This window comes from Cololabis saira, chromosome 19, assembly GCF_033807715.1.
Source record: "Cololabis saira isolate AMF1-May2022 chromosome 19, fColSai1.1, whole genome shotgun sequence".
NCBI lineage: Eukaryota > Metazoa > Chordata > Actinopteri > Beloniformes > Belonidae > Cololabis > Cololabis saira.
The window spans coordinates 7,514,431-7,540,058 of record NC_084605.1 but is presented as its reverse complement, the minus strand read 5'-3'; the positions used below and the strand labels follow the sequence as shown (position 1 = coordinate 7,540,058).

Below are 25,628 nucleotides of genomic sequence, written 5' to 3'. Positions count from 1 at the left end.
GAAAAGTGCAAAATATACTCCTGATTCTGCATAAATCTGTGAATGTACAGGACTGTCTCAGAAAATTAGAATATTGTGATTTTCTGTAATGCAATTACAAAAATAATTAAAGCTGCAAGCAGCGATGAACGGGCCCTCGCACTCACGGCCACCGCCCCCCATAAGCATATCAGAAAAGACACCACCCACGACTTCCTATGTCAAACCATTCAAAAGTTATAGCAGAAAAAAGGGACAACCAATCAGAAGAAGGGGCGGGGCTAATTCAGGCCAATGAAGGTCAAGGACTCCATAAAGAATCTGATGACACCACCCACGACTCTCTATGTCAAACCATTCCAAAGTTATAGCAGAAAATCGGGACAACCAATCAGAAGAAGGGGCGGGGCTAATTAAGGCCAACGAAGCTTAAGGACTCATTACAGAGTCCCATGACACCACCCACAACTTCCTATGTCAAACCATTCAAAAGTTATGGCAGATAAAAGTATTCTAGGGGGCGCTGTTGAGCCGTTAGGCCACGCCCATTAATGCAAACCATTAAATATCAAATTTATCCAAGTCTGGCTTGCGTGCAAAATTTGGTGACTTTTGGAGAACTATCAAATATGGACCAATCACATGAAGGGGGGGCACGCCTTTTGGCGTCTAGCGTCGCCACGGTAACACTTCTGAAAGAGAAAAGTAATGCGTGGTGTCGCAGGATGTAGACGCACATTTTGATGTATAACACACCTGGGTGCACGTTACGGTTCGGGCTGAATTAACTGCCGAAGGAATGGCATAAATTTCGCCAAAATGACACAATTTATTCAAAATGGCCGACATCCTGTTCGGTTTCGGCCATGGCTCCAAGAGACTTTTCTTTAAGTTGTGCCATGATACAGGTGTGTAGCGATTTTCGTGCATGTACGTCAAACCGTATTGTGGGGCTTGAGGCACAAAGTTTTCCGGGGGGCGCTGTTGAGCCATTTTGCCACGCCCATTAATGCAAACCATGAAATATCAAATTTATCGCCAGGCCTGCCATGCATGCAAAATATGGTGACTTTTGGGGAACTATCAAATATGGACCAATCAGATGAAGGGGGGGTGCGCTTGGTGGCGTCTAGCGTCGCCACGGTAACATTTTTGAAAGAGAAAAGTAATGCGTGTAGTCGCAGGATGGAGACGCACATTTTTATGTATAACACATCTGGGTTCACGATACGGTTCGGGCTGAATTAACTCTCGAAGGAATGGCTCATATTGCTCCAAAATTACGCGATTAATTCAGAATGTTCAAAATGGCCGACTTCCTGTTCGGTTTCGGCCATGGCGCCAAGAGACTTTTCTTTTAGATGCGACATGATACAGGTGTGTACCGATTTTCGTTCATGTACGTCAAACCGTATTCTGGGGCTTGAGGCGCAAAGTTTTTTCTGTCTGAACCAACCAGATGAAGGGTGGGGCGCGCTTTTTGGCGTCTAGCGTCTCCACGGTAACGCTTTTGAAAGAGAAAAGTAATGCGTGTGGTCGCAGGAGGGAGACACACATTTTGATGTATAACACACCTGGGTGCACGTTACGGTTCGGGCTGAATTAACTGCCGAAGGAATGGCATAAATTGCGCCAAAGTGACACGATTAATTCAAAATGGCCGACTTCCTGTTCGGTTTCGGGCATGACGCCAAGAGACTTTTCTTTAAGTTGTGCCATGATACAGGTGTGTACCGATTTTCGTGCATGTACGTCAAACCGTATCGTGGGGCTTGAGGCACAAAGTTTTCAAGGGGGCGCTGTTGAGCCATTTTGCCACGCCCATTAATGCAAACCATTAAATATCAAATTTTCGCAAGGCCTGACTTGCATGCAAAATTTGGTGACTTTTTGGGGACGTTTAGGGGGGCAAAAAGGCCCTCCTTTCGTCAGAAGAAATAAAGAAAAAAAAAAATTCCTACAGATACAATAGGGCCTTCGCACTGCAAGTGCTCGGGCCCTAAAAATGTCATACATTCTGGATTCATAACAAATCAACTGAAATATTGCAAGCCTTTTATTATTTTAATATTGCTGATCATGGCTTACAGCTTAAGAAAACTCAAATATCCCATATCAAAAAATTTTAATATTCTGGAATCTTAATCTTAATCTGTAAAATTGGACATTTGAACCACGTCCATTTGAGGAGCATTAAAGAACTAAACATTTTTTCCAGTTCCCTGCTTGGGACAGTTGAGCAGCATCATGTCAGCGGCTTATAGCTCCAGTTTGAGTTGAAACAATAACGAAGAAGGTTTGTTTTTTAATTTAGCGCTGCTTCATGTAGATCAATAGACAAGCTGCAACTGAGGTCTGCTGAGAAACTGAGGAAGATGCCTCTCGTGTTGAACCTGCCCAGCATAATCAACAACTGGATGTTTTAAATCAGCTTGATTCAGAGATCAGAGTCCTGGTGTATCTGCGCTGCGGTGAAGTGTTTTTACCTCAACGCGGTTCTTGGAGGCGGCTTCGTGAAGAGGCGTGAACTGCCACAGGTCCCTGGCGTTGACGCAGGCGCCATGCTGAACACAGAGACGCGTGTCATTACTCTGCACGTCAAACACCATCAAGTGTTTCTCTTCTGCAGGGGAACGAAGTGAAAACATACCTTCATCAGCAACTCGGTGACCTCATAGTGGCCGTACGAGCAGGCGTTGTGAAGAGGAACCAGGTCCCTGAAAAACAGAGAGCTTTTCATTCTGACTTCCTTCCTGGAAAACAGTCTATACACTTATAACCAAACATCCATCCATTATCTTACAATATATTCAGATTAAGGGTTGTGGGGATCTGCTGGAATCTATCTCATCTATCTTTGAGAAAACACACAAGTGCTCCTTGGGGAAGCTGCCGTACATACAACCCACAAAAGCAGAGGGAGCATAGAACATGCAAACTCCACACGGAGAGACCCCTGTTAAGATACATAGTGGTACAAGAGAGAAAAAAATGGGAATGTATCTCTGAACTGAACTGGACCTCAGTGTTGCAGTTTACACCATTGACCACAATGTTTTATTACAAAGACTGTGCTTTAGGATGCCAGAGTTAGGTATGGTGTTCCACAGGGTTCTGGATGCTGCCTTTAGGTGCCATCATTAGAAATCATTATGCTTATTTTTCATCGCTATTCTGATGACAACCAACTCTGTTTATCTAACAAGTTATTGAAGAAACAGGTCCTTCTCAATAAAATAAATAAATACAAATAAAAAATGGGTATGAGCCATAATTTTCTCCATTTTCTTTATAATTTTCAAGATTTATAATCAAACAAAACCATTGTTTTTGCCTTCAGAAACCTCAGATATTCACTATCCAATTATGTTTTTACTCTCAAGAGATGGAGCTAGAACAGTCTCATAATTCGCAAATGCACACACCGATTTGCAAATACACACACCATTTCACACATGCACAGAACAATTCCCACGTGCGTAGGACAAGATATACAAATGTATTTTTAATGCACACACAAATATAACCTGATTTACAAATGGTTTTTTGTCTGTGAGCTGCGCTGGATTTGCGTGTGACTTTTGAAACTCCCCTGACATCCCTCGATCCACAAATATGTTTTTTTTTAACACAGAAGGATCTGCAACCAATCAGATGTCTTCCTTTGTTTCAGCCAATAATAAGAGCGCACCCCACGTGGGCGCCGATTTACTCGTAAACCAATCAGATTAAAGTGGCGGATACACCTGCTGTTTGAGCTGCGTTAGCGCCGTTCGCTTAGAAAAGTGATTAAATATTTCGAGTTGGTGGAGTAAAGATAAATAAACAAGACAGCAACACGGGATGGAGAGGAGATCACTGCTCTGCTTTTCTTGTGATCTCGGTAAAGAAAACAGCGTGATCAGAGATGGTTTGTGAATTTTGTCCTGTGCATTTGTGAAACGGTGTGTGCATTTGCGAATTATGAGACTGTTCTAGCTCCATACAAGAGAGCTGTGTATAAACAAATGTATGAAAACTCAAATGAACTGAACCAACATTTATAAGAACAATCAACCAAAATTCCAGAAAAATGTGAGACAATATTAAAGTCATTAAAAAAAAAACAACAGTAGAAAAACATGGGATTTAAAGAGACTTTACACTCTTGAACATGACAGCTGGACACATTTAAGCCTTATTTTTAAAGGCAGAGCTTGAAGACAGTAATTCATGCCTTTTTCACCAGTGCGCTGGATTTATGGGATGCACTGGATGTTGGATTAACGGGTCGTCCATCGCCGTCTCCAGAGGCCACACATCTTTTGACTGGGACTCATCACACTGGCTCCACAGACATTTTAAGATCCATTTTTAAATTCTTATATTTGCTTTTAAGTCTCTCAGTGGTCCATCCCTGCCTCTCGTCTCCCGTTTCTGGAGTGATTTGCCTTTGGGATCTGTTTTAATCTTCAAACCCATCCCTTTTTCTTCGCCTTTTGCACTGGTTTTGTTTATTTTTTGTCTTTTGTCTTATATTATTTCCTTTCTAAAGTTTTGCTTCACAACTTGTTTTATTTATATTTCATTTGGATTTTTTTGTGACTTCATGTGAAGTCTATTGTATTTCGTGTTAATGTATTCTTTTATGAAGCAGTTTGTTCCACTGTGGTTGTTTTTAAAGTGCTTTATGAATGAAGTTGGTACAGTGTGACTGTAAATCACTCCATATACATACAGTATAGGGCTGGAGATTCCGATTCTTAAGATTCAGAATCGATTATCACGATCCGATTCAATCCGATTCGATTTGATCCGATATTGATTTTGGTTACTGTTAATAAAACTGTTTTTTCAGCTGTTGCATGAATTATATGACTGTAGTTATGCAACATATTAATACTAGTATTATATTGAGATTCAACAGCAAGTATTAGCAGCTAATGATGCTGTAAGGACCAATCAGCTCCCAGAATGCTGATAGAACTGCTTTCAGAAACATCATGTGGGTCAGAATTACCAAACAGATCCAGGGAGGAAACAGAGGACGAAAGAAATGGCTTTTATTTTTTCCCCATTTTTGAGAATTTGGTTTTTAACATTTATGCAAATGTAACCCCAAGACCGTATATAAAGCAAAGAAATATAGACAATTTATGCAATTATAACTGAAAAACTTAATGTTTTCATACCTTTAAACATATTTAAAGGCAAAAACATGGCACCAGTCATTCTCGTGTCCAACAAAATATTCCTTTTTTGGGGATAAACAAAAAAGTACCAAAAGTTGTAATGTAATGATGAATTTTTTATTTTTTTTTAAATCGATCTTTAGACATATGAATCGATTTTTAGGAATTAATATGAGAATCGATTTAAAATCGGAGAATCAATGCAAATGTTTCACACATGATCCTGAGATGTGTGCAGTTGGAGGATCAGACTTTCTCTGAAGTTTCCAGTCAGAGTCAGAGTTGAGATTGTAATGAACCCGCCCCAAAAGTCCATCCCCCCTTAGTTACTTTTGCTAACTCAGGCAAAGACTTCACATATAGCGCTACACAGAAAGTAGTTTTTGGAGTTATAGTACTGCATAACTTTAGATCTAGTATCAGCTACTTAACACTAGATTTAAAGTTATAACTTTGCACCGGTAACTTCATTTCAGGTAAACTCATGACAGGCTCCAGATGTCTGAGGTCTGGTTCCTTGTACAACTGATACTCAACTGCTATTGGCCCATCTCTGTTTGAGGGGCAGGTCTTACAGATAGCTCAATTATTTTCTAGCCTCAAGTCGTCACCTTCTCCTGAGGTTCAAGGTACAAACTCTACGCTGTTGAGCCTTGCAGATATCACAGAATCACCTACCCCTTGTCCTTGGCGTGCACATCAGCGCCGTGCTGCAGCAGCAGCTGCACCGTCTTCACACGGTTGTAACCAGCCGCCAGGTGCAAAGGCGTTGACTGAAAGGACAAACACAAACCACTGATCATTACGTCTTCTATGAAGCTCCAGTAGAGCAACGTTAGAGCACAGTGCCTCTGAATAAGCAGACCGGGGTGGCGGTTCTGCTTGTTAAAATCATGTTTTTCATTTCGGGTCCAGAAACATTTGATCAAAACAACTTTTTTACCCTTGTTGGACTATGGCGATCTGCTTTTTATGAACGCTCCTGAGCAGTATTGAAGTATGAATGAATGAAGCATGAATGAAGAAAACACATGCTGCATGTTTCTGTATTCGTTATAACTGGGGGGATTGTTTTTTTCATTACGCACTTCGAGAAAAAAGTCGAAATGTGGAGAAAAAAAGTCAAAATGTCGAAAAAAGTTGAAATGTTGACAAATGTGTCAAAATGTTGAGAAAAAAGTCGAAATGTCGAGGAAATAGTCAAAATTTCGAGAAAAAAGTTGAAATGTTGAGCAAAAAGTTGAAATGTCGAGGAAATAGTCAAAATTTCGAGGAAAAAGTCGAAATCATGAGAAAAAAGTAAAAATTTTGAGAAAAAGTCAAATGTTGAGAAAAAAGACGAAATGTCGAGAAAAACGTCAAGATTTCGTGAAACAAGTCAAAATGTTGAGAAAAGGAAAAAAAGAAGAAAGGAAAAAAAAGGAGAAAAAAGAAAAAAAGGAAAAAGGTCAAACATTTTTGAAAAAGCTCCAGGAGCCACTAGGGCGGCGCTAAAGAGCCGCATGCGGCTCTGGAGCCGCGGGTTGCTGATCCCTGTTCTAAGAGAAACTAGTTGATGGCTGGACTTCAGATTCCTCCTGAATCTGAAGTGGTTTCCATCGTGGCCGCGGAACACTAGACCAGCTCTAATCTCCGACAGCGCCAGAGTCCTCGAGGGGGCATGGGAGTTTTCCCAACAACATGTGCTTGGTGGACCTGGTGGAGGACAAGCATCTGACCGTATCCCTCAGGTTCTCCTGTCAGTCGCTGCACAAACGGAGTGAGAGTTTGCTCTCCATCGCAGGTATTCGTTCCAGGGAGTTGGACTCCACCACGACTTTCTCACTAATTATGTTCATAACTTTTGTGGACAGTGGGTGGATGGATGTAGTGATTTAAAGTACCGTATTTTCCCCACTATAAGGCGCACCTAAAAGCCTTTAATTTTCTAAAAACCGGCAGTGCGCCTTATATATGATCATTACGGTAATTTCTGTTACTGTAGTCAGGGGGATTGTGGGTAATGTAGTTGGTGTCGCCGAAGTAACGGCGCTAAAAACGTCAGGAATCGTCACAGACGTTCAAAACAGCAGCGACGCTGACTCACATAATGGCGACTTTGAAGAGACGGAGCAAAGCTGGTTTTTATTTTGTTAATAAAGTTTGACATACGGTACTTTTCTTCTTGTTTTTTTTTTTTGCATTTGCTGTAGGATTTTGTAGCATTTCCTGTAGCGCAGCTCCATCAGGTAGATACGTAACTAACCCCAGCCACTATAATATGGTATTTTGCCATATATTTAGTGCGTCTTATAATGCAGTGCGCCTTATATATGGAAAACGTTTTAAAATACGTCATTCATTGAAGGTGCGCCTTATACTGCAGTGCGCCTTATAGTGGTACTATAAGGCATATAATATGGTATTATATAAATGTCTCATAAAATCTTTCCACACAAGGTGGAAGATGTCATTTTTGGGGATTTTCTTTGAAACAACTGCTTCAGAGGACGGGTATGGTGCAGGTCTGAGCTGCAGACTGTGAAGCTACAAGTGAAAAGTGACATAAAACTGAAACATTTCAAACCCAAAGTTAGCAGATGTTATGACCTGAACTAGAAACAGACCCTTCAGATGGCAAAGAGGTGACGATGAGTGGCTACTGTAACCTCACCAATGAGATATTTACAGTTCCTCAATCAATGGTCCCATCGCTTTTAGGGGGTAAACATCTCTCTGGTGCTTTGCTTAACTTCCAGGTTATGTGATACAGATAAGAGATTGGTATCAAGAATTCCCTAGTCCCTGATGAACATTACTGCAGCTGAAAACAGACTTCTGAGTCATAAAAAATGTTCAGACAACTCTCGTCACCTTTCGCCCGTCGCTGGCGTGACAGTTGACGTTGAGCGGCGTCAGCAGAGCCATGAGCTTCACCTCGTTTCCATTCCTGTCGGAAAACACCAGCATCATGGTCAACAAACAGATGGAGTTTGTTAAAATGATGCACAACTTTTACTAGAAATGATCATGTTTTTATTTGATCTGATCTGCCACATAATTAGTCGCTAGTTTTGAAACTGTCTGCTGTGTTTGGTTGCAAAGCAATCCCATCAATACCTTTCATATCATGCAATTCCTCACCCGGATCATATTGATCAGCACCAACATGGAGTCGTTTTACCTTGATCATACCTGCAGACTAAATCTTGTATTTCTCTTTGTTCGGTCTCCTGCCCCCCCTGCTCACCGCTGACTATGCTGTTATTTGTTACCTTACCAAACCCCTTAGAGACGTTACTGCCAGTCAGGTCCCACAGCCACGCACACAGTTGGAGGACGTTGCTTAAGTTTAGAGCTTACAGGCTTTATTTGCAGATGCAATTAATGCAGGAAGTCATTTAGAGAAAGGAGTTCTCTGGAAGCTCCAAGTATGACTCCTTTATTTATTGCTTAATCTATCATGGACCTCTATTATTGGCTTATAGATTTCCTTAAAACTGGGTATACGGTTTTTTAAGAAATATTTGAACCTTTGAAAGTCAGGAAGAGTATAATACAGGCATTTTTACATGTGAATTTTCGAACAAATTAAGGAAATACTATTTACATAATCTGGGAACTCCAGTAAGTCAAAAGAAAAGTATCACAAAACTGTTTACAATAAACTCTCTAAAACAACTGTAGTGAAATTAAAATGAATGACTTTACCTTGCACTTTCAAGAAGCTCATCCTTTCTATATTCCCCTAAAAAAAGAAAAGAAAGATAATTAGATCTGAATCTGTATCATCAGCTACATCTTTTCCATGTTTTAACTAGTAACAATGTAAAATATGTAAAAAATAAATGTAAAGCTGTACAAAACAAGGGTCATCAACATCATTGGCGATAGATGTAGTGGGGTAAATGTTAAAAAGTGCAAAGATGGCTTTGGATGAAAAAGTACTTCAGCGGTTTTCAAGAGACACTTGATCATCTCAACGATCCAAACACATTTCATCTATTCGTGTCACCTGTAAGGACCGCTTTGGCGGAGGGTTCGGCCAAATCCAGAGCGGTTCGACCGTCTGTGTTCCTGGTGTTCGGTTCAGCGCCGTGCTGCAACAGCACTACGAAAGACGAGACGGAAACGGCACATTTTCATCCGCGTAAAATATGAAAAATAAGCTCACAAAGCTCACTGGGAAATCTAAACACTGCTAGAAGTGAACCACGCAGGGGTCGTTTGCAGTACTCGAGTTGTAAGAAAAAATCAGGGGGGATGGTGGATTTGATCATATGGGGACAGATAATTTGTGCTGATTACAAATAATATAATATATTACAAATAATAGCAGTGACCAAAACAGCTGCAGAAATACTGCAGGAATGACATAGCAGCAGTTAAATGCAGCCTTCTGTAAGCTTTAAATATCCACTGGGCTTACATCAAATACATCAAAACACAACAATAAAAAACACTTTTCTGAACTTATCAATATGACTCTGTCCTTCACAGGATAAGTAAAATGGATCACTGTAAAAACTCAAAATCTTAACAAGAATATTTGTCTTATTTCTAGTTAAAATGTCCCATTTTAGTAAAAAAAATCTCATTACACTTAAAACAAGACTCATCACTGGAAAAAACAACAATTTTCACCTGTTTCAAGTAGATTTTCACTTGAAATAAGTAGAAAAATCTGCCAGTGTTGGGTGTTTTTAATACTCGCTATATTCCTGGTGAGAGGAGTCAACACCCGCACTTTTTTCTGTAATTTTGCACAAATGCCTTCCAGCAGTCGCTCACTTTCTTTGCCCTCTCTGTGTCTGCACTGCATCTTCCTCCCCTTGCTCCCTGAAACATGACCCCGGCTTTGAGTGCATCGATGATTGGCTGTTATTCATTTTGCCCTCTGGAGTTGAACGGATGCACCGGCGGGTCCAGAGCACATGATCACTTTAGCAGTGAAAGTTTTCAACTTGTGCTGAGAGAGCAGACTTAAATCGTGTTAATAGACTGAGTCAAATCCGAGTTATAATATATGATATACACCATGCTTTATTCTGAAAATTGTCATCATGTTTTTGGTGTGTTGCAGGAACATAAACATGTTGTATCAGATATTATATAACTCAACCAGTTTGAAGAAATTTGGTGTCAAATAAATATTTACCTTGGTGTTCACCTGCACAGCAGATACAACAATGATGCCGTTCATAAGAAAGGACAGAGCAGAATTGACGTATTAAGGAGGCTGAATATCTTCTATACTGTAAGTCTGTTGTGGAGGGTTCAGTCTCATCTCCAGTCATCTGTTGGGGGACCAGCATCAGAACCAGTGACTTAGGCCGCGTTCAGACTGCTAGCCAATATCCGATTTTTAGCCCATCCAGATTCTTTTGACTCTTTTGAAGTCTGAACAGTCCCAAACCGCATGAGATCCGATTTTTGCAAACCAGGTCGAAACCACCTCCGGGAGGTAGTTTCATATCGCATTCATATCGCATTTGGGCAGATGCGTGTCAGTCTGAACAGCTCCAAACACTCAGATCGGATATGACTGTCCCAGACCCATGCTCCAAACCACCACCCATTTCCAGTTGTGGAGCTACTCATCCTTTCACAGAGAGCATGTACAATCTCTGATGTCACGTCAAAAACTATTATTTGTAGTTTGAGTGTTGCAAATTCACATTACAAATTATGTTTTAATAGCAGAAAAAAAGACCGCATTTCCACGTACGGTGCAGGTCGCCGCGTACCCTACACCGTAGGTCTGCGTTGGTGTAACGCGGAACCATAAATCAGCCTTCAGTCGCGCTGTGAGCCTGAACCTGCAGCCCGTCAGCTCATCAGGAGGAGAGGTTAAAGAGCGGGGCTGCCAGTTGTTCATTGCTGGTTCGTTTTGTTAACTCTGAGCTTTGTTGGTTGGTTTGTTAGTTTGCTGGTGGTTTTGTTCTGAACACTTTTCTCTGTTTCTCATTTTGCTGGTACGCCGGGTCCCTCCGCCGAGACACAACTTTTGCGGTATGCGTTCATTGTCATGTCTAAAAATGATGCGCAGTGCCGACCCAATCAGGGACGGTACAGATATTTTGGGATTTTTTTATATATAAAAAAAATACATGACTTCACACAATACACGCGCTGGGTGACGCCTCCGCTCCGACGTCGTTGCTACGGCAACCCGTCAGATCAGTCAATGATGTGGCCCAGTCTGAACAGAGCCATATCCGATATGGACACTTGCTAAAAACAGTGTGGACAGTCAGCCCTGAAAATCGGATATGAGAAGGAATCAGATATGAATCAGATTTGCCTGCAGTCTGAACGCGGCCTTAAAGGAACTGAATGAACTGATAAAGAAGGCTTGGATCTATTTTGGGGACTCTGGAGAGGATTATGCAGGAGGACACTTCATAAAATGAAGAATCTCATCTGCAACATCCTCTTCACAAAACAGTGGTTCAGCAAGAGTACACAGACCGCCGCGGGAGATCCCTCCCGCCTGCAGGAATAAATCTCTACAATGAATCTTTGAAGGGAGTTCAATCATTAAATCACGACTACTGGTACAATTAACTTCTCTTTATTTTTGAATTAAATTATCTTTGTTCCGCCCATTTGCATCCCAGTGTATGGATAACGGCTAGAATACCATAAACTGAAGATGTGTGATGTGATATCAGTGTGAAGTGATTCCTCTCGTCTTACTGCCTGCACCCATTTGTGTCGCTGAAGTTTCTTTCCTACCTATACACACGTCGATCTTGCCCTTGATAGCTGCCTCGTGAAGTGGAGTGTAGTTCCAGTTGTCTCTGACGTTTGCGTCCGCCCCGCAGCGAAGCAACAAGCTCACCACCTACGTAAAACAAGTGAATACAATGCTACAAATCTCTATTAAAACGAGAATAACTTGTTTAAAAGTGCATCCGAACGGCCAGGAGAACCTGGGCGTGTCCAAAGGAGCAGGCGTTGTGCAGGGATACAAGGCCTCCGTCGTCCCTGGCGTGGACATTGGCTCCTTTCTGCAGGAGGAGGTCCACTACTTCTTTACGGCCAAAACCTGGAGACAATTCACGGCAGTTTAGACTCCATATGATGTCTTTGTGTCTCATTTTGTTCCATCCTTATGAATTATTCAGCACATCTACAACATCTATAACGATTGAGTGTAAAATGAGGCTTCACATGAAAGATGAAGGTTAAACTAGGGCTGGGCGATATATCGAGATTTTAATATATATTGATATATTTTCAAACGCGATATGGTACGAGACAATATCGTTTATATCGATTATTTATTTATTTTTTTTACGATTTTGATATAGCTTATTTTGTGACAAATTGACTTGAATGTTTTATTTTAGATTTTCACAAATGTTTTGTTATTTGCACAACTGTCAACCTCAGTGGAAAAGTCTGCCTGTTACTGTCTACATTGTATTAATTGCACAGTGTATTTGAATTTAATTGTTATGCAGGAAAGGGATATTTGTTTTATTTTATTCAAGGAGCATTTTTATTGTATATATGCAGGCACGAGGCTTTGTATTAAAACTGACTGTTTTTTTAAGGGTTTGCCTCAGAAAAAATGAAGCTAACAGAGATGCTAACAGAGATGCTAACAGAGATGCTATGCTATAATGCTTTGGGGGAAACCCCAATTATGGCACAGAAAAAATATCGATATATATCGAGTATCGACATTCAGCTAGAAAATATCTAGATATGACTTTTGGTCCATATCGCCCAGCCCTAGGTTAAACAATACATTTTTTGCAGATGTGTTGATCAAATTCCTTGAAAAAGGATTTTAATGTCAGTACCAGCAGAAAGAATAAATAAATAAATAACTTTCATGAAGTTTATTTGTAATTGTTGTGGCGATCTGCCGGGACGTGCGTCTGCGAGCGGGTGCATGTGTATGCGCGTGTCCGAGCGAGGCGCCGCAGCTCAGCGCAACAGGTGAGCGCAATTGGACTGATAACAGCTTGCGGCAGAGACGTGAGATGACACGAGTTGTTCATGGCGCCGACGGCAACAGAGGCAAAATGATACAGAAATCACTAGTGATCACTAGAAAAAACGCATGGGAAAGAGGAAAAAAGAGCAAAGAGGCTACCGGTGAGCTCACGTTCCTTTCTAAATAATCTCCATTTCTACCTGCGTGAGGACTTATATTATGGCTGCCAATGCGGTCTGCTTAATTATTTAATTATTTGTTTGTTTTTCTGCTGAAAGTAAGCGTTCTTTTACTCATAAATCAATTCCTTTGTTTTGATTTGGCTTAAATAAAACAAACTCTGTTATTTATTTCATTTATTTATTTCACTTAAAAGGATTAAGATGATGATGAAATGATTGTGAATGCTAAAATCATTTGAAATATTTGATTTTATTAAAATTAAGCGTGATTTAAATGTCATAAAATGTGTAAAATAATCTTGGTTAAAACAAGGTCAAATGTTAACTTAAAAGTTGGCCTACAGTTTAAAATTAAGTAATGGATCATTAATATAGGCCATTTACATTTACGTCAAGTTTAATTTGATCATTCGCTTTAAATGTTTAAACTGAAACAATGATTAATGCATGTTTAATATAGGCTATTTATTTTGCCTAGTTAGATGTGGGTTTTGTTTGAAAGTCTGAGTGATTTACATTGTATTTGATACTGCTTTAATTTCATTATTTTCTTTGTCCCTTTTTAAAGGTTTTTCACCTAAATGACTAACTAACTGACAAAGACTTAAGCAAGTGAAATCCTGAGTCTGGTCCAAATCCTTCCTTTTTCAAGTGTGGGAAACCCATGCCATTCGAGATACACTTGACAGTAATTGTTCTAATACCAGTATATAAAATGAAAGCCTTAACATTTTTATGTCCCACCTACAGTATCTTGGGTGGGGTAAAAAAAAACAGAATAACGTCATCAGCGTAGAGTGAAACTCTGAGTTTGGTCCGGTTCTTTTCGTTCTCCAGAAAATTCACTGATAATTCATGTCCAGACAGCAAAACGTTCGGCAGAAGAAAGGATGGATCCTGTTAAGACTGTCTTACCTGCTGCGAAGTGCAGCGGCGTGGATTTCCTCCCCGCCATGTCACGGCTGTTCACATTCTCAGCCGTCACCAGGTTCCGGACTCGCTCCAGGTCTCCGCTCCGGCAGGCCTCAAACAGCTCCCTGTTGGGTTCGTCTGACCCTCCCCCGCCGGGCTCCGACATCTTGGCCATCACGGGCCCCGGAGACACGGCTCCACCAGCGACATCTGACTTTCCTGAACATTTCCGACCGGACAGCATGGACGAAGGGGAACAGGCTCTTTTCAGTTTCAGACTGACGGTTCTGGAGAGTTTGGAGTGTGAGCAGCAAGCTGCCGAGCCCCAGAAACCTGCAGGCACGGAGGCCATTCAGAAAGGTGGGTACCTGCAGGGACAGAAGCCATGAAAACCATTAACAAAACGTTTCAAAAACACCATCATGCACTTTTGTCTCCCATAAATCTCTCATGTTTTGGTCAAAAACATGGTGGGTAAATGTGCTACCTGGGACAGAACCAGCTGCCGGCTGCAATTTCACTGAATGGACATTAATTTTAATGTATAGCTGTCAGCAAGAGAGCAAATGAGTGACTTCCTCAAAACAATTCCTGAAAAACAAGAGGTAATAAAATTGTAGTGCACAGTGTGTTTAATGCAGAGGTGTCAAGTAACAAAGTACAAATACTTCGTTACCTTACTTAAGTAGAAATTTTGGTTATCTATACTTCACTGGAGTAATTATTTTTTCCGACGACTTTTTACTTTTACTCCTTACATTTTCACGCAATTATCTGTACTTTTTACTCCTTACATTTTAAAAACAGCCTCGTTACTCTATTTCATTTCGGCCTTTAAAAAAAAACTATCCAGTTAAATTGCTCCATCCGGATAGAGTGAATTTGGTTGTGGTTGTTTCAGATGTTCTTGTCCAGTTTTGTTCTTACATCCGTTCCCTCAGATTCCTGCAACTAAACTTGGATGTACATTCCAATAAAGGTTAGGATAAATGATAACATGCCTCTGAAGTTTGACTTTTTGCACCATTACAATACTTATAGGCAACTAGTCATCATATCTGCTGCTCTCTGAAACACATGTTAATGCTCAATAGTACACATATATGCTTCTTTAATATATTTGCATTATACTAAGATGCATTCATTTTCAATGGCTTTTGTCCTTAATGGCTTTTTCCCCCCTTACATTACTTTTATTTTTATACTTTAAGTAGTTTTGAAACCAGTACTTTTATACTTTTACTTGAGTAAAAACTTGAGTTGATACTTCAACTTCTACAGGAGTATTTTTAAACTCTAGTATCTATACTTCTACCTGAGTAATGAATGTAAATACTTTTGACACCTCTGGTTTAATGACGATCAAACACAGCACAACAACACAAACATTACATGCCAACTGTCGGGCTCAGAGATGAAAGGTTCATGATGTGAGGCCACAGTTACCAGACACCTTTCAGGCATGGAGATGATCGTGAACGCATCTGTATAACCAAATATTCTAAAGTCAAATGTGAGGCCATCAATCTGACAATAAAAGTTTGCCTGAGTTTAGTCACGCAGTGAAGACAGAGCAGCAAATCTACAGCAGAACGACTAAAAACGACAAAAGAATCAAGGTGTTGCAAAGTCCTGACCTCAACCTGAAAAAGCATGGGATGTGTTTACCAGTCACTGCTTTTGCATGTTTGGTTTAGTTTTTTTTTTTCTTTTTTACCTTGTCTGCACATATATTAATGGTTAATATCATGCTGGTAAGAACCTAAAGCATATATATGTGCATTTTTGATATAAAATATATATTATATATTTTTAAATGTCACATATATTTATAAATATATGTTAATATGTATGTATGTTAGGAATGGGTGATATTTTACGTTCACGATAAACCGTCAAAAAAATTCCCCACAGTAAGAATTTGTCATCTCGCGGTAAAAACGATAAATTCCTGTTGATGATGTTTTTATGTAAAGCTGATTTATGGTTCTGCGTTAAATCGACGAAAGAAAGAAAGAAAGAAAGAAAGAAAGAAAGAAAGAAAGAAAGAAAGAAAGAAAGAAAGAAAGAAAGAAAGAAAGAAAGAAAGAAAGAAAGAAAGAAAGAAAGAAAGAAAGAAAGAAAGAAAGAAAGAAAGAAGGAAGGATAAATTGTTGATACGTGTTTGTGTAACAAACATGGCGGATCTGAGTCATTACAGTTTTTCAGTACAGGTGTAATTCATTTAATTGGTTTTTATTAATTCAATTTAATTGGTGTAGTTTAGTAGTATTTATTATTCTTTTAGAGCAGTGTTTTGGGGGCTCCAAAGACTGAATGTGGTGATAGATTTAAAGTTAAAAACGTGGAGTTGAATTGGTATTTTTTTATCGCCATTTTTATCGTTATCAGGATAAATGCCAGAAATTATCGTGATACATTTTTTAGTCCATACCGCCCATCCCTAATGTATGTATATATATATATATATATATATATATATATATATATATATATATATATATATATATATATATATATATATATATATATACATTTATTTTTTATTTTTTTTGGGGGGGGGTTTATTTTTTATTTCATTTTATTGGTTTGAAGGGAGCTTTTTCTATCTCCTGATACACTAAAAGAGTGTGTATTTTCTTTTTCACATGATGTGCATCTGCTCACGTCTAGGAGGGGTGATGACTGCTTTTCTCCTCTACATCACCTGCACACAGAGCAGTAACCAGGTATTACAGTATTTCCTCGGAGACATTTTTTCCCTTTTGCATCACTTGCTGAAAAAAGACCTCCAGCTTACGTGCAATCAGACACGTGTGGGATTTGAAACGTATTAACATATTTCTGTTCGTGGAAATGCTCTTGTATGTCCATTACCACATGCAACAATAAGTTGCATAATTTCCACAAATTAAATAATTTAAGGTGAGTACACTGGAACATATTCAAGGTACTATATGAGTTCTAAGGCGCTAAAAATGAAGATTTTAATAAAAAAGAGGCTGTGAGCACCGGAGGAGCAGAACATATCAGGAATCACGGAGGAGCAAAAATAATTAAAAAATAAAAAACGCCTTAACGAAAATTGCTACTAGTAACGTCACAGATTAAGAAAATAATGAATCTGTGCAATAAAGACAAAAGGCCACTCACCGTGGACTCGTGCAGTTACTGACACATGATTGGAGGATGTGAGCGCTTTATGGGATGGAAAGGAGCAGCAGACTCGGCTCCTCCATCCTCCTCCTGCTGCGTCTGCTCCTCCTGCAGGAGCGCCTTTGTCGGCACAAGCCTGGACACGGAGACCGAGCGACGGCTGGAAACACTTAAAAACACGTATCTTTGCGCAGAGATGATGGTGAAGCGAACCCGCTTGTATCCAAATCCAGGATACAAAAACAAGCACGGGGGGAGGGGTGGCTTCGTTTCCCAGCCCGACTGCGCCCGAGCGGGCGGAGACTAACAGCATCTGAAAGGCTTGTGGTGCCCTCCATTTACCTAGGACAGGGATATTCAATTGGCGGCCCGCCAGGAGCTTTTATGTGGCCCCTGGTCATATTTCAAAAAAGGGGGTGTTTGTTGAATTTTTTTTTTTTTTTTTTTTTTTTTTAATAATATTTTTATAACTGGCTACTATGGACTAAAATGGTTGTGCTCAATGCTTAATAAAATATTCAAATAAGTAAATCTTGGTGGAAAGTGGTGCTTTGTCATTATGGCGTGTTTCATTAAAAGTAGGTCAATATCAATTTCATTAAGTTTGCACAATGCATGGTTTCAAAATGAACTTGCATTCAAAATAATATTTCTTTATCTGAATATTATATTTAACATTCACAATGACTAAATCTGGAGACAATAATACATAATTCATATGTAAAATAGATATATTCAAATGTATAATACAAATGTATTATATTTACATAAGTCTTCGTCTTTGAGTGCAAAATACATTTTGAAAACCACTACATTTTCAAATTGTGCGGCCTTCTCCATACAGTCCTTTTGCAGATGTGGCCCCCGGCCGAATCTAGTTGAATACCCCTGACCTAGGAAGTCTCAAGTCTGAATCAAAGACTGTATAATTGCTGGTAACAAATACCTTTTCTGAAGAGTGTATTTGAAGCCTTTGATTCCCCGCCTTGGAAGCTAACCGTACACTGCAAAAACTCAAAATCTTAACAAAAATATTTGTCTTATTTCTAGTTAAAATGTCTCATTTTAGTCAAAAAATCTCATTACACTTAAAACAAGACTCATCACTGGAAAAAACACTACAATTTTCACCTGTTTCAATTAGATTTTCACTTGAAATAAGTAGAAAAATCTGCCAGTGGGACAAGATTTTTTTGCTTGTAATGAGAAGATAAATCTTGTCCCACTGGCAGATTTTTCTACTTATTTCAAGTGAAAATTTACTTGAAACAGGTGAAAATTGTCAAATAAATTATTTTTCTGGTGTTATTTTTCTGGTGATGACTCTAAATGTTGAAATAGCAGTAAAACCACATTCATTGATGAAATGACATAAGGGATGGAAAGGAGGGATGGCAGTTTTACAGGGGGGATGATTTGGACCGTTTTTATTTCAGGGGGTGATGCCATCCCCCCTTATCCCCCCTCAACTCCAGTACTGGTCATTTGACATTTGAAACAGAAGATCCTGGTGCAAATGTTCCCCAGTAGCTCCACAGTAACTCCAGCATGGATGGGCTGAAGGATCATTTCAGGATCCTCCCACCGTCGCCGGGCCCTGCCATAAAGCCTAGCTCCAAAAAGTAAAAAAAATCTCATTACACTTAAAACAAGACTCATCACTGGAAAAAACAACAATTTTCACCTGTTTCAAGTACATTTTCACTTAAAATAAGTGGAAAAATCTGCCAGTGGAACAAGATTTTTTTGCTTGTAATGAGAAGATAAATCTTGTCCCACTGGCAGATTTTTCTACTTATTTCAAGTGAATATTTACTTGAAACAGGTGAGAATTGTCAAATAACAAGTTATTTTTCTGGTAATGACTCTTGTTTTAAGTGTAATGAGATTTTTTTTACTAAAAATTAAACATTTTAACTAGAAATAAGACAAATATTCCTGGTAAGATTTTGAGTTTTTGCAGTGTATGTCAATCACAGCAGAGCATTTTAGCTTAGCTCACTCATGCCAATCATGTGATGCCAATGAACATTACTTTACATTCTTTCTTGCCAAATGTGTCCAAAGATCATTATTTAAGCAAAACTGCCATCAACTCAATGTCACTAAAACAGTGTGTATGTTTTTTTAGTAAAACTAAAACTCATTCTCCAGAGCCCGATGGTTGTAGATGGGGAGCGACTATGTGTTGTCTCAGATTTTAAATACCTCGGGGTGGTCATTGATAGTAATCTTAAATTTAAAGAACATATCAAAAAGGTTTCTAAGTGCATCAAATTCAATCGGGCAAACTTTAGACATGTTCGCAGTTGCATGTCAACCAAAGCTGCACTAATGTACATGCACTCAATGATCTTCACCCATATAACGTACTGCTTGACAACCTGGTCTCAAGCTAGTAACACTGCACTTAAACCACTACTTTATTTATATAAAAAAAAACATTAAGGTACTGGGCAAGAAATCCAATGACTATCATCACTCCTATATTTTATTGAAATATAAGTTGTTACATCTGGAAAATCTCATCAAATACTCACACTTATGTCTAATGTATAAAATCATTCATGGACTTGCTCCTCCTGTACTGAACCAGTTTATAAAGGAGCAGCTAGAGGAGATTGTGTGGTCCAGTTTAGGAAAAATGCTTTCAGCCAGTCTGCATTTTCTATCAGGGCTGCTCGTGAGTGGAACTTCATACCAACTGAGATTAGAAACCAATCAAATTATTCTTCTTTTAAATTTTATCTAAAAAAGTGGTTAATTAGTGGTCAAGGCTGTCAACATTACATTTTAGTGCTTCATTTTCCAGGCTTGCTGCCCTGCCTGTCGGTGTTTGTCTGATCCACCTGTCATGTTGCCTATTAGTTTGTCTAGTTATAATGTTGCTTTTTGTGCATGGCTTTTTATTCTGTGTTTAGTGCTTTTGTCTTGTTTGTTTTTGACCTGTTAGTGTGTTACTGTGTCTTGTGTTATTAATGTTGATGTTACTGTTGCTGCTTCATGTTGTTTCTGTAGCAATTGTCTGTTGTTGAGCTTATGTTAACCTGTGTGTGTATGTATTTTAGCTTAGTTTCTTACCTTTTAATCTTTATTATAATATAGCCTTTTTATTCGGAAGTGTTTTATTGATTGTATCTTAATAATTTTTCTTTTAGGTTGACTATTTTACACCAGTCCAGGGACAGCAGATGCAAAATAGCCTTTTTGACTAATTCTGGCACATTTTACATTTGTTTAAATGTGTTATTAATGTGCATTGTCCCTGATAACTAAACCTTTAAATAAATAAATATATAAAATTATTTCAAGAGTAGTTTCAACGAAATGAAATCCAAACCAAGTGCTGCCAGAGCTGAAATGAGGACTTGAAGATCTACTCTTGGACCTGTGGTTCCTTGACCTGGCGGTAGCATTCAACATGTGGAAAATCAATCGTTGGACTACAGTAGCTGTAGCCATTGTGTTATCAATATATATTCATAAAAAGGGGGGTGTGGGCTCATCAGCATCATTGCAAAAACACTCGACAGGCCCTGACATGCTTTTGTTCCACCATAAACCACATTTTTCCTGTTTGTAATACAAATAAACCAGATTCTATGAAAATGTCCTGCCCTCATGTTCAACCTACGCATGGTCTTTTTTTAACTCAGTATATGAACCATGTGGCTGTGCTGTTTGTGCTAAATGCAACATACATAAATTAGATGAATTAGATTTACCCACAATGACTAACAGCAGCAGCAGCTGGTCTGACATTTGAAAAGGTTCATTTTCTGCCTTCACTGGAACATAGTTGAAGTACCGACTTCCAAGACCCGAACTGATGGTAAAAAAGTCGATTTTATCTCCTGGGGCCTAAATTACCACTTCTGAACACACAGCTGAAAACCAAAATGTTTGAACGTGACAGTAGGAATATGGAATAAAATAATAATTTCAAATGGAAATTCAAATACTTATGTGACTTTTTTTTGTTATAAATCAGGGTACAAAACTGTGTTTTTTCCTTCAGAAGTTGCAACTGATAAAGAAACTTTAGCTTTTCCTGGCCCTGCATGGAAGCTCCACCCCGTGGTGCACTGCAGAGACGAACATCAAACGCACCCCCAGCCTCTGCCTGCTGCATAAGCACATTCATACGTTGGCAGCAGGGGGTGGTGTGGTGTATGTTTGACAATATGTGTGTCTTGTGAGCTGATCTCCACAGTCTGTTTCATACGGAGGTTTGGAAAAGGTAGACAATTACCCCTTATTTAAGACTTGTAGCACCCTATAATGTAATAATTTCCTGAAAATGTAATAAAATTTGCACTTAACTCAATCGAAAATGTAATAAAACCGAATAATGTAATAACTTCACCAATAATGTAATAACATATCCTGACTGATATTGTTATAACATTTTTACCGATAATGTAATACCTTATTCCATTATTGGGAATTTATTACATGGTACTCAAAGTCTGCAATTTAACTCAATAGTCATTCTGGTGTTTCAAATCTAGTGTATATAACATTCTTAGATACTTAAAACACAAAATGCAGAACTCTGGACTGAAAATAAACATACATATTATTCCAGAAAACATTACATTATCTGTCAAGTATTATATTATCAGTTTTGAAAAAAATAAAGACCCACCTACAAATGTAATGTTTACACACAACACCCCATAATGACAATGTGAAAAAAGTTTTTGAGATTTTTGCAAATTTATTAAAAATAAAAAACAAAGAAATCATATGCCATCCATCCATCCATCCATCCATCATCCATCCATCCATCATCCATCATCCATCCATCCATCCATCCATCCATCCATCCATCCATCCATCCATCCATCCATCCATCCATCCATCCATCCATCCATCCATCCGCCGCTTATCCGTTCCCGGGTCGCGGGGGCAGCAGTCTCAACAGAGATGCCCAGACTTCCTTCACCCCAGACACTTCCTCCAGCTCTTTCGAGGGGAGTCCGAGTCGTTCCCAGGGCAGCCGAGAGACATAGACTACGTTTACATGCAGTCAAAATTCGGGTTATTGCTAATATTCCGGTTACTGAAACATTCGGAATATTCCGTTTACATGCGTGAGCAAACAGGGTTATCCCTGTTTACATGGTAATTAATCATTCGGGATATCTGGATCAAACCAGCGACGCACGGAGAACGTGATGACGCAATTAGAGTCATTTCTGCTTCTTCTTCCTGTATCCAAATTCAAAACAAATGCTGCTTCGCGCAACTTTTCTCTCACCTTCTTGTAAATATCGCTATCCCGGTACTTTCTACCGTCCACAAATGCCAAAATGTTCAAAAAGGGCTGGATGGATGAAGGGATGATGATCAAGTGGCTGAGGCAGGTCTATGTGCGGCGACCCGGTGGTTTTTTCCACACATCACCATCGCTGTTGATCTGTGACTCTATGCGCGCCCATCTCACAGACAATGTAAAAAAAGAAGTGAAAAATATGAACGCTGTGCTTGCTGTTATTCCGGGAGGTTTGACAAAGGAACTCCAACGGCTGGACGTCGGTGTGAACAGGCTCTGCGTTGGTGTAACGCGGAACCATAAATCAGCCTTAAGGCTGCGAGCGGTGTGGGAGCGATGGATGACTGAGGGAGAACACAGTTTCACCGAGAGTGGAAGGCAGCGCCGGGCAAGTTATGCCACAGTTTGCAGATAGATTGTTTATCCGTGGGCTAACGTCTCTGCTGGGACTATTTTGCGAGCTTTCGCAAAAGCCGGCAAGTCCGAGGCGCCGCACGGCACGGAATAAGTGACTCTGACAGCGAGGAATTCGGACTGGCACAGCTGATTTAGCGGAGCTCTTTAATGCAGAAACAGAGGATGAGGACTTCGATGGGGTTGATTAATGTAAAAACTGAAATAAAGTACAATCAAACAAAGTTTTACTCCCGCTCTATTTTTAAATAGAGCGGGACCCTCCCCCGTCCAGTACGAGCGGAGGGGGCAAAGGCGGCTAGAGAGCCAGAGGACGGCGACTAATCAAAATCTGCATTGACACACGCACCTCCATTGCAAAGTGGATTGCATGCAAAAAGAGGCTTGGACATAAAAATAACTGAACAGTGGACACAGTAGTAAATCACAGGAACGGTGATCAGGATGAGTGGACTGGACACGTGTACAAACATACATGCTATCTGGACTGTGAAGGATGAAATTAGACAAATTGCTATGTGGTAAACTATGTATCTTACTGAATTCTGTTGTTGATGTGATCATGAATCTTACATAGAACGGGGCGGGACTTTGATAAGCGTCAGCTTCTCCCGTACCCTTTTCGTCATGTGCTGAGTATGCAATGTATAATGTTCTGGAGATGAAATGTGTCTATATAAACATGCCGAAATAAACGAAATAAAAAAAAATAAATAAATAAATAAAAAAAATAAATAAAAAAAATACGCACACTTGTGTGCTTGTGTGTGTGTTCCGCGGCGCGTGTGTGTGATAAGTGTGTGTAGACGGCGCCTTTACGGTCGGTGTGCCGTGTGTGTCAGGGTTTGACACTTCCCCCCAGTTTGTAACTTTCAGTTTCTGTCTTGCCCCGCCTGTGTCCCATCTGCCCTGATTGTGTCTGCACCTGTGTCTCGTCATGTCTCGTTATCCCTTCAGTATATCTTGTCTTGTCATTCCTTGGTTCCCTGTCGGTCCGTACTGTTCTCTCCTCCATGTCTCCCCGTCGTTTTTCCCTGTTCCTGTTTTTTGGTTAATCCTGCTCTGCAGCGCTTTGCTTTTGCCTTTTTTGGATTAAAACCCTTGTTTTTGAGAACTCCTGCCTCCAGCCTCCCTCTGTCTCCTGCACTTGGGTCCTTAAAAAACCAAACCATGACAGTGTGTGTGTTTTAAATACAGAAATGACACAAAAATGAGGGTATGCCTTTCCACACAGCGCGCCGAATGGTCGCGAAAATACTGTATTTATATATGAAATGTCAGAATAGGTCATTTTTTGACGACACCCCTGAAGCAGTCAGACGACACCCCAGGGTGCCGCGACACCCCGGTCGAGAAAGGCTGGTTTAGAAGTACGTCCTGGACTCAAAAAAACAGGATTCCTTGTGAACAGACAGTGTTGCCAACTCCTCAGTAAGGAAAGTCGCTATTGGCTCTCCCAAAAGTCGCTAGAAGTCGCTAAATGACGTCATCGCCTAATTTGCATAATTGGCAACTGTAATGGACGCTGTAGGAGAGAGGAATAACGTCGTGGGAGCGTTTATTTAATACATCCATGCGTGGGAGAGACAAAAGTGAGTAAAAAACACCCTAAATATGTTTAGAACTACAAATGTACAAAAATAATTTCAACATTAACAACATTTAATGATTTTAATACTTTGTCTAGATCCACATTACACACATCAGTTTTGTCCTGTATTATTAAATGTTTTAACAGCAAATTTAATCAAAAGATTGTTATGTAGGGTGAAATTGCTAGCTCTACAACCAACCCTCCTCCTTTATCCGGGCTTGGGACCGGCAAAGTGACCCAAAAGACACACTCTGGCAGAGTTACTTAGGTTTTTTTTTTTTTTAGTTTTTTTTTTTTTCATAGTTTTTTTTTTTTTAATAGTTTTTTTTTTTTTTTTTTTTTTAGTTTTTTTTTTTCATAGTTTTTTTTTTATAGTTTTTTTTTTTTTTTTTTTTTTTTTTTGTATAGACGGTTTTAACTTGACAACATTAACAATCTAAATGGACCAAAAAGAGACAACAGAAAAAAAACACCTCACGAGGGAGGCGTCCAGGGGGCATCCTATACAGGTGCCCGAGCCACCTCAGCTGGCTCCTCTCGATGTGGAGGAGCAGCGGCTCTACTCCGAGCTCCTCCCAGGTGACAGAGCTCCTCACCCTATCTCTAAGGGAGCGCCCCGCCACCCTGCGGAGGAAACTCATTTCGGCCGCTTGTATCCGGGATCCTGTTCTTTCGGTCATGACCCAGAGTTCATGACCATAGGTGAGGGTGGGAACGTAGATCGACCGGTAAATCGAGAGCTTTGCCTTTCGGCTCAGCTCCTTCTTCACCACGACGGACCGATACAATGACCGCATTACTGCGGCCGCCGCACCGATCCGCCTGTCGATCTCGCGCTCCGTTCTCCCCTCACTCGTGAACAAGACCCCAAGATACTTAAACTCCTCCACCTGAGGCAGGAACTCTCCCCCAACCTGGAGGGTGCAAGCCACCTTTTTCCGGTCGAGAACCATGGCCTCAGACTTAGAGGTGCTGATTCTCATCCCAGCTGCTTCACACTCGGCTGCAAACC

At 39.9% G+C, this 25,628-nt stretch overlaps 1 protein-coding gene across 1 annotated transcript in view; it reads right to left on the bottom strand.

The window, feature by feature from the left end:
• LOC133419780 (poly [ADP-ribose] polymerase tankyrase-2-like) overlaps positions 1-17,557 on the bottom strand; it is a 49,678-nt gene extending 32,121 nt beyond the window's left edge. Inside the window, exons 1-10 of the mRNA XM_061709195.1 lie at positions 17,328-17,557; positions 14,178-14,542; positions 12,065-12,180; positions 11,868-11,976; positions 9,145-9,240; positions 8,841-8,877; positions 8,004-8,079; positions 5,829-5,923; positions 2,630-2,696; positions 2,466-2,543 (exon numbers count right to left, since the gene is read on the bottom strand). Coding sequence (XP_061565179.1) covers positions 2,466-2,543; positions 2,630-2,696; positions 5,829-5,923; positions 8,004-8,079; positions 8,841-8,877; positions 9,145-9,240; positions 11,868-11,976; positions 12,065-12,180; positions 14,178-14,526 — 1,023 coding nt within the window. The 5' untranslated portion in view covers positions 14,527-14,542; positions 17,328-17,557. The remainder of the gene's footprint in view (positions 1-2,465; positions 2,544-2,629; positions 2,697-5,828; positions 5,924-8,003; positions 8,080-8,840; positions 8,878-9,144; positions 9,241-11,867; positions 11,977-12,064; positions 12,181-14,177; positions 14,543-17,327) is intronic.
• Between the last annotated feature and the right edge of the window lie 8,071 nt (positions 17,558-25,628).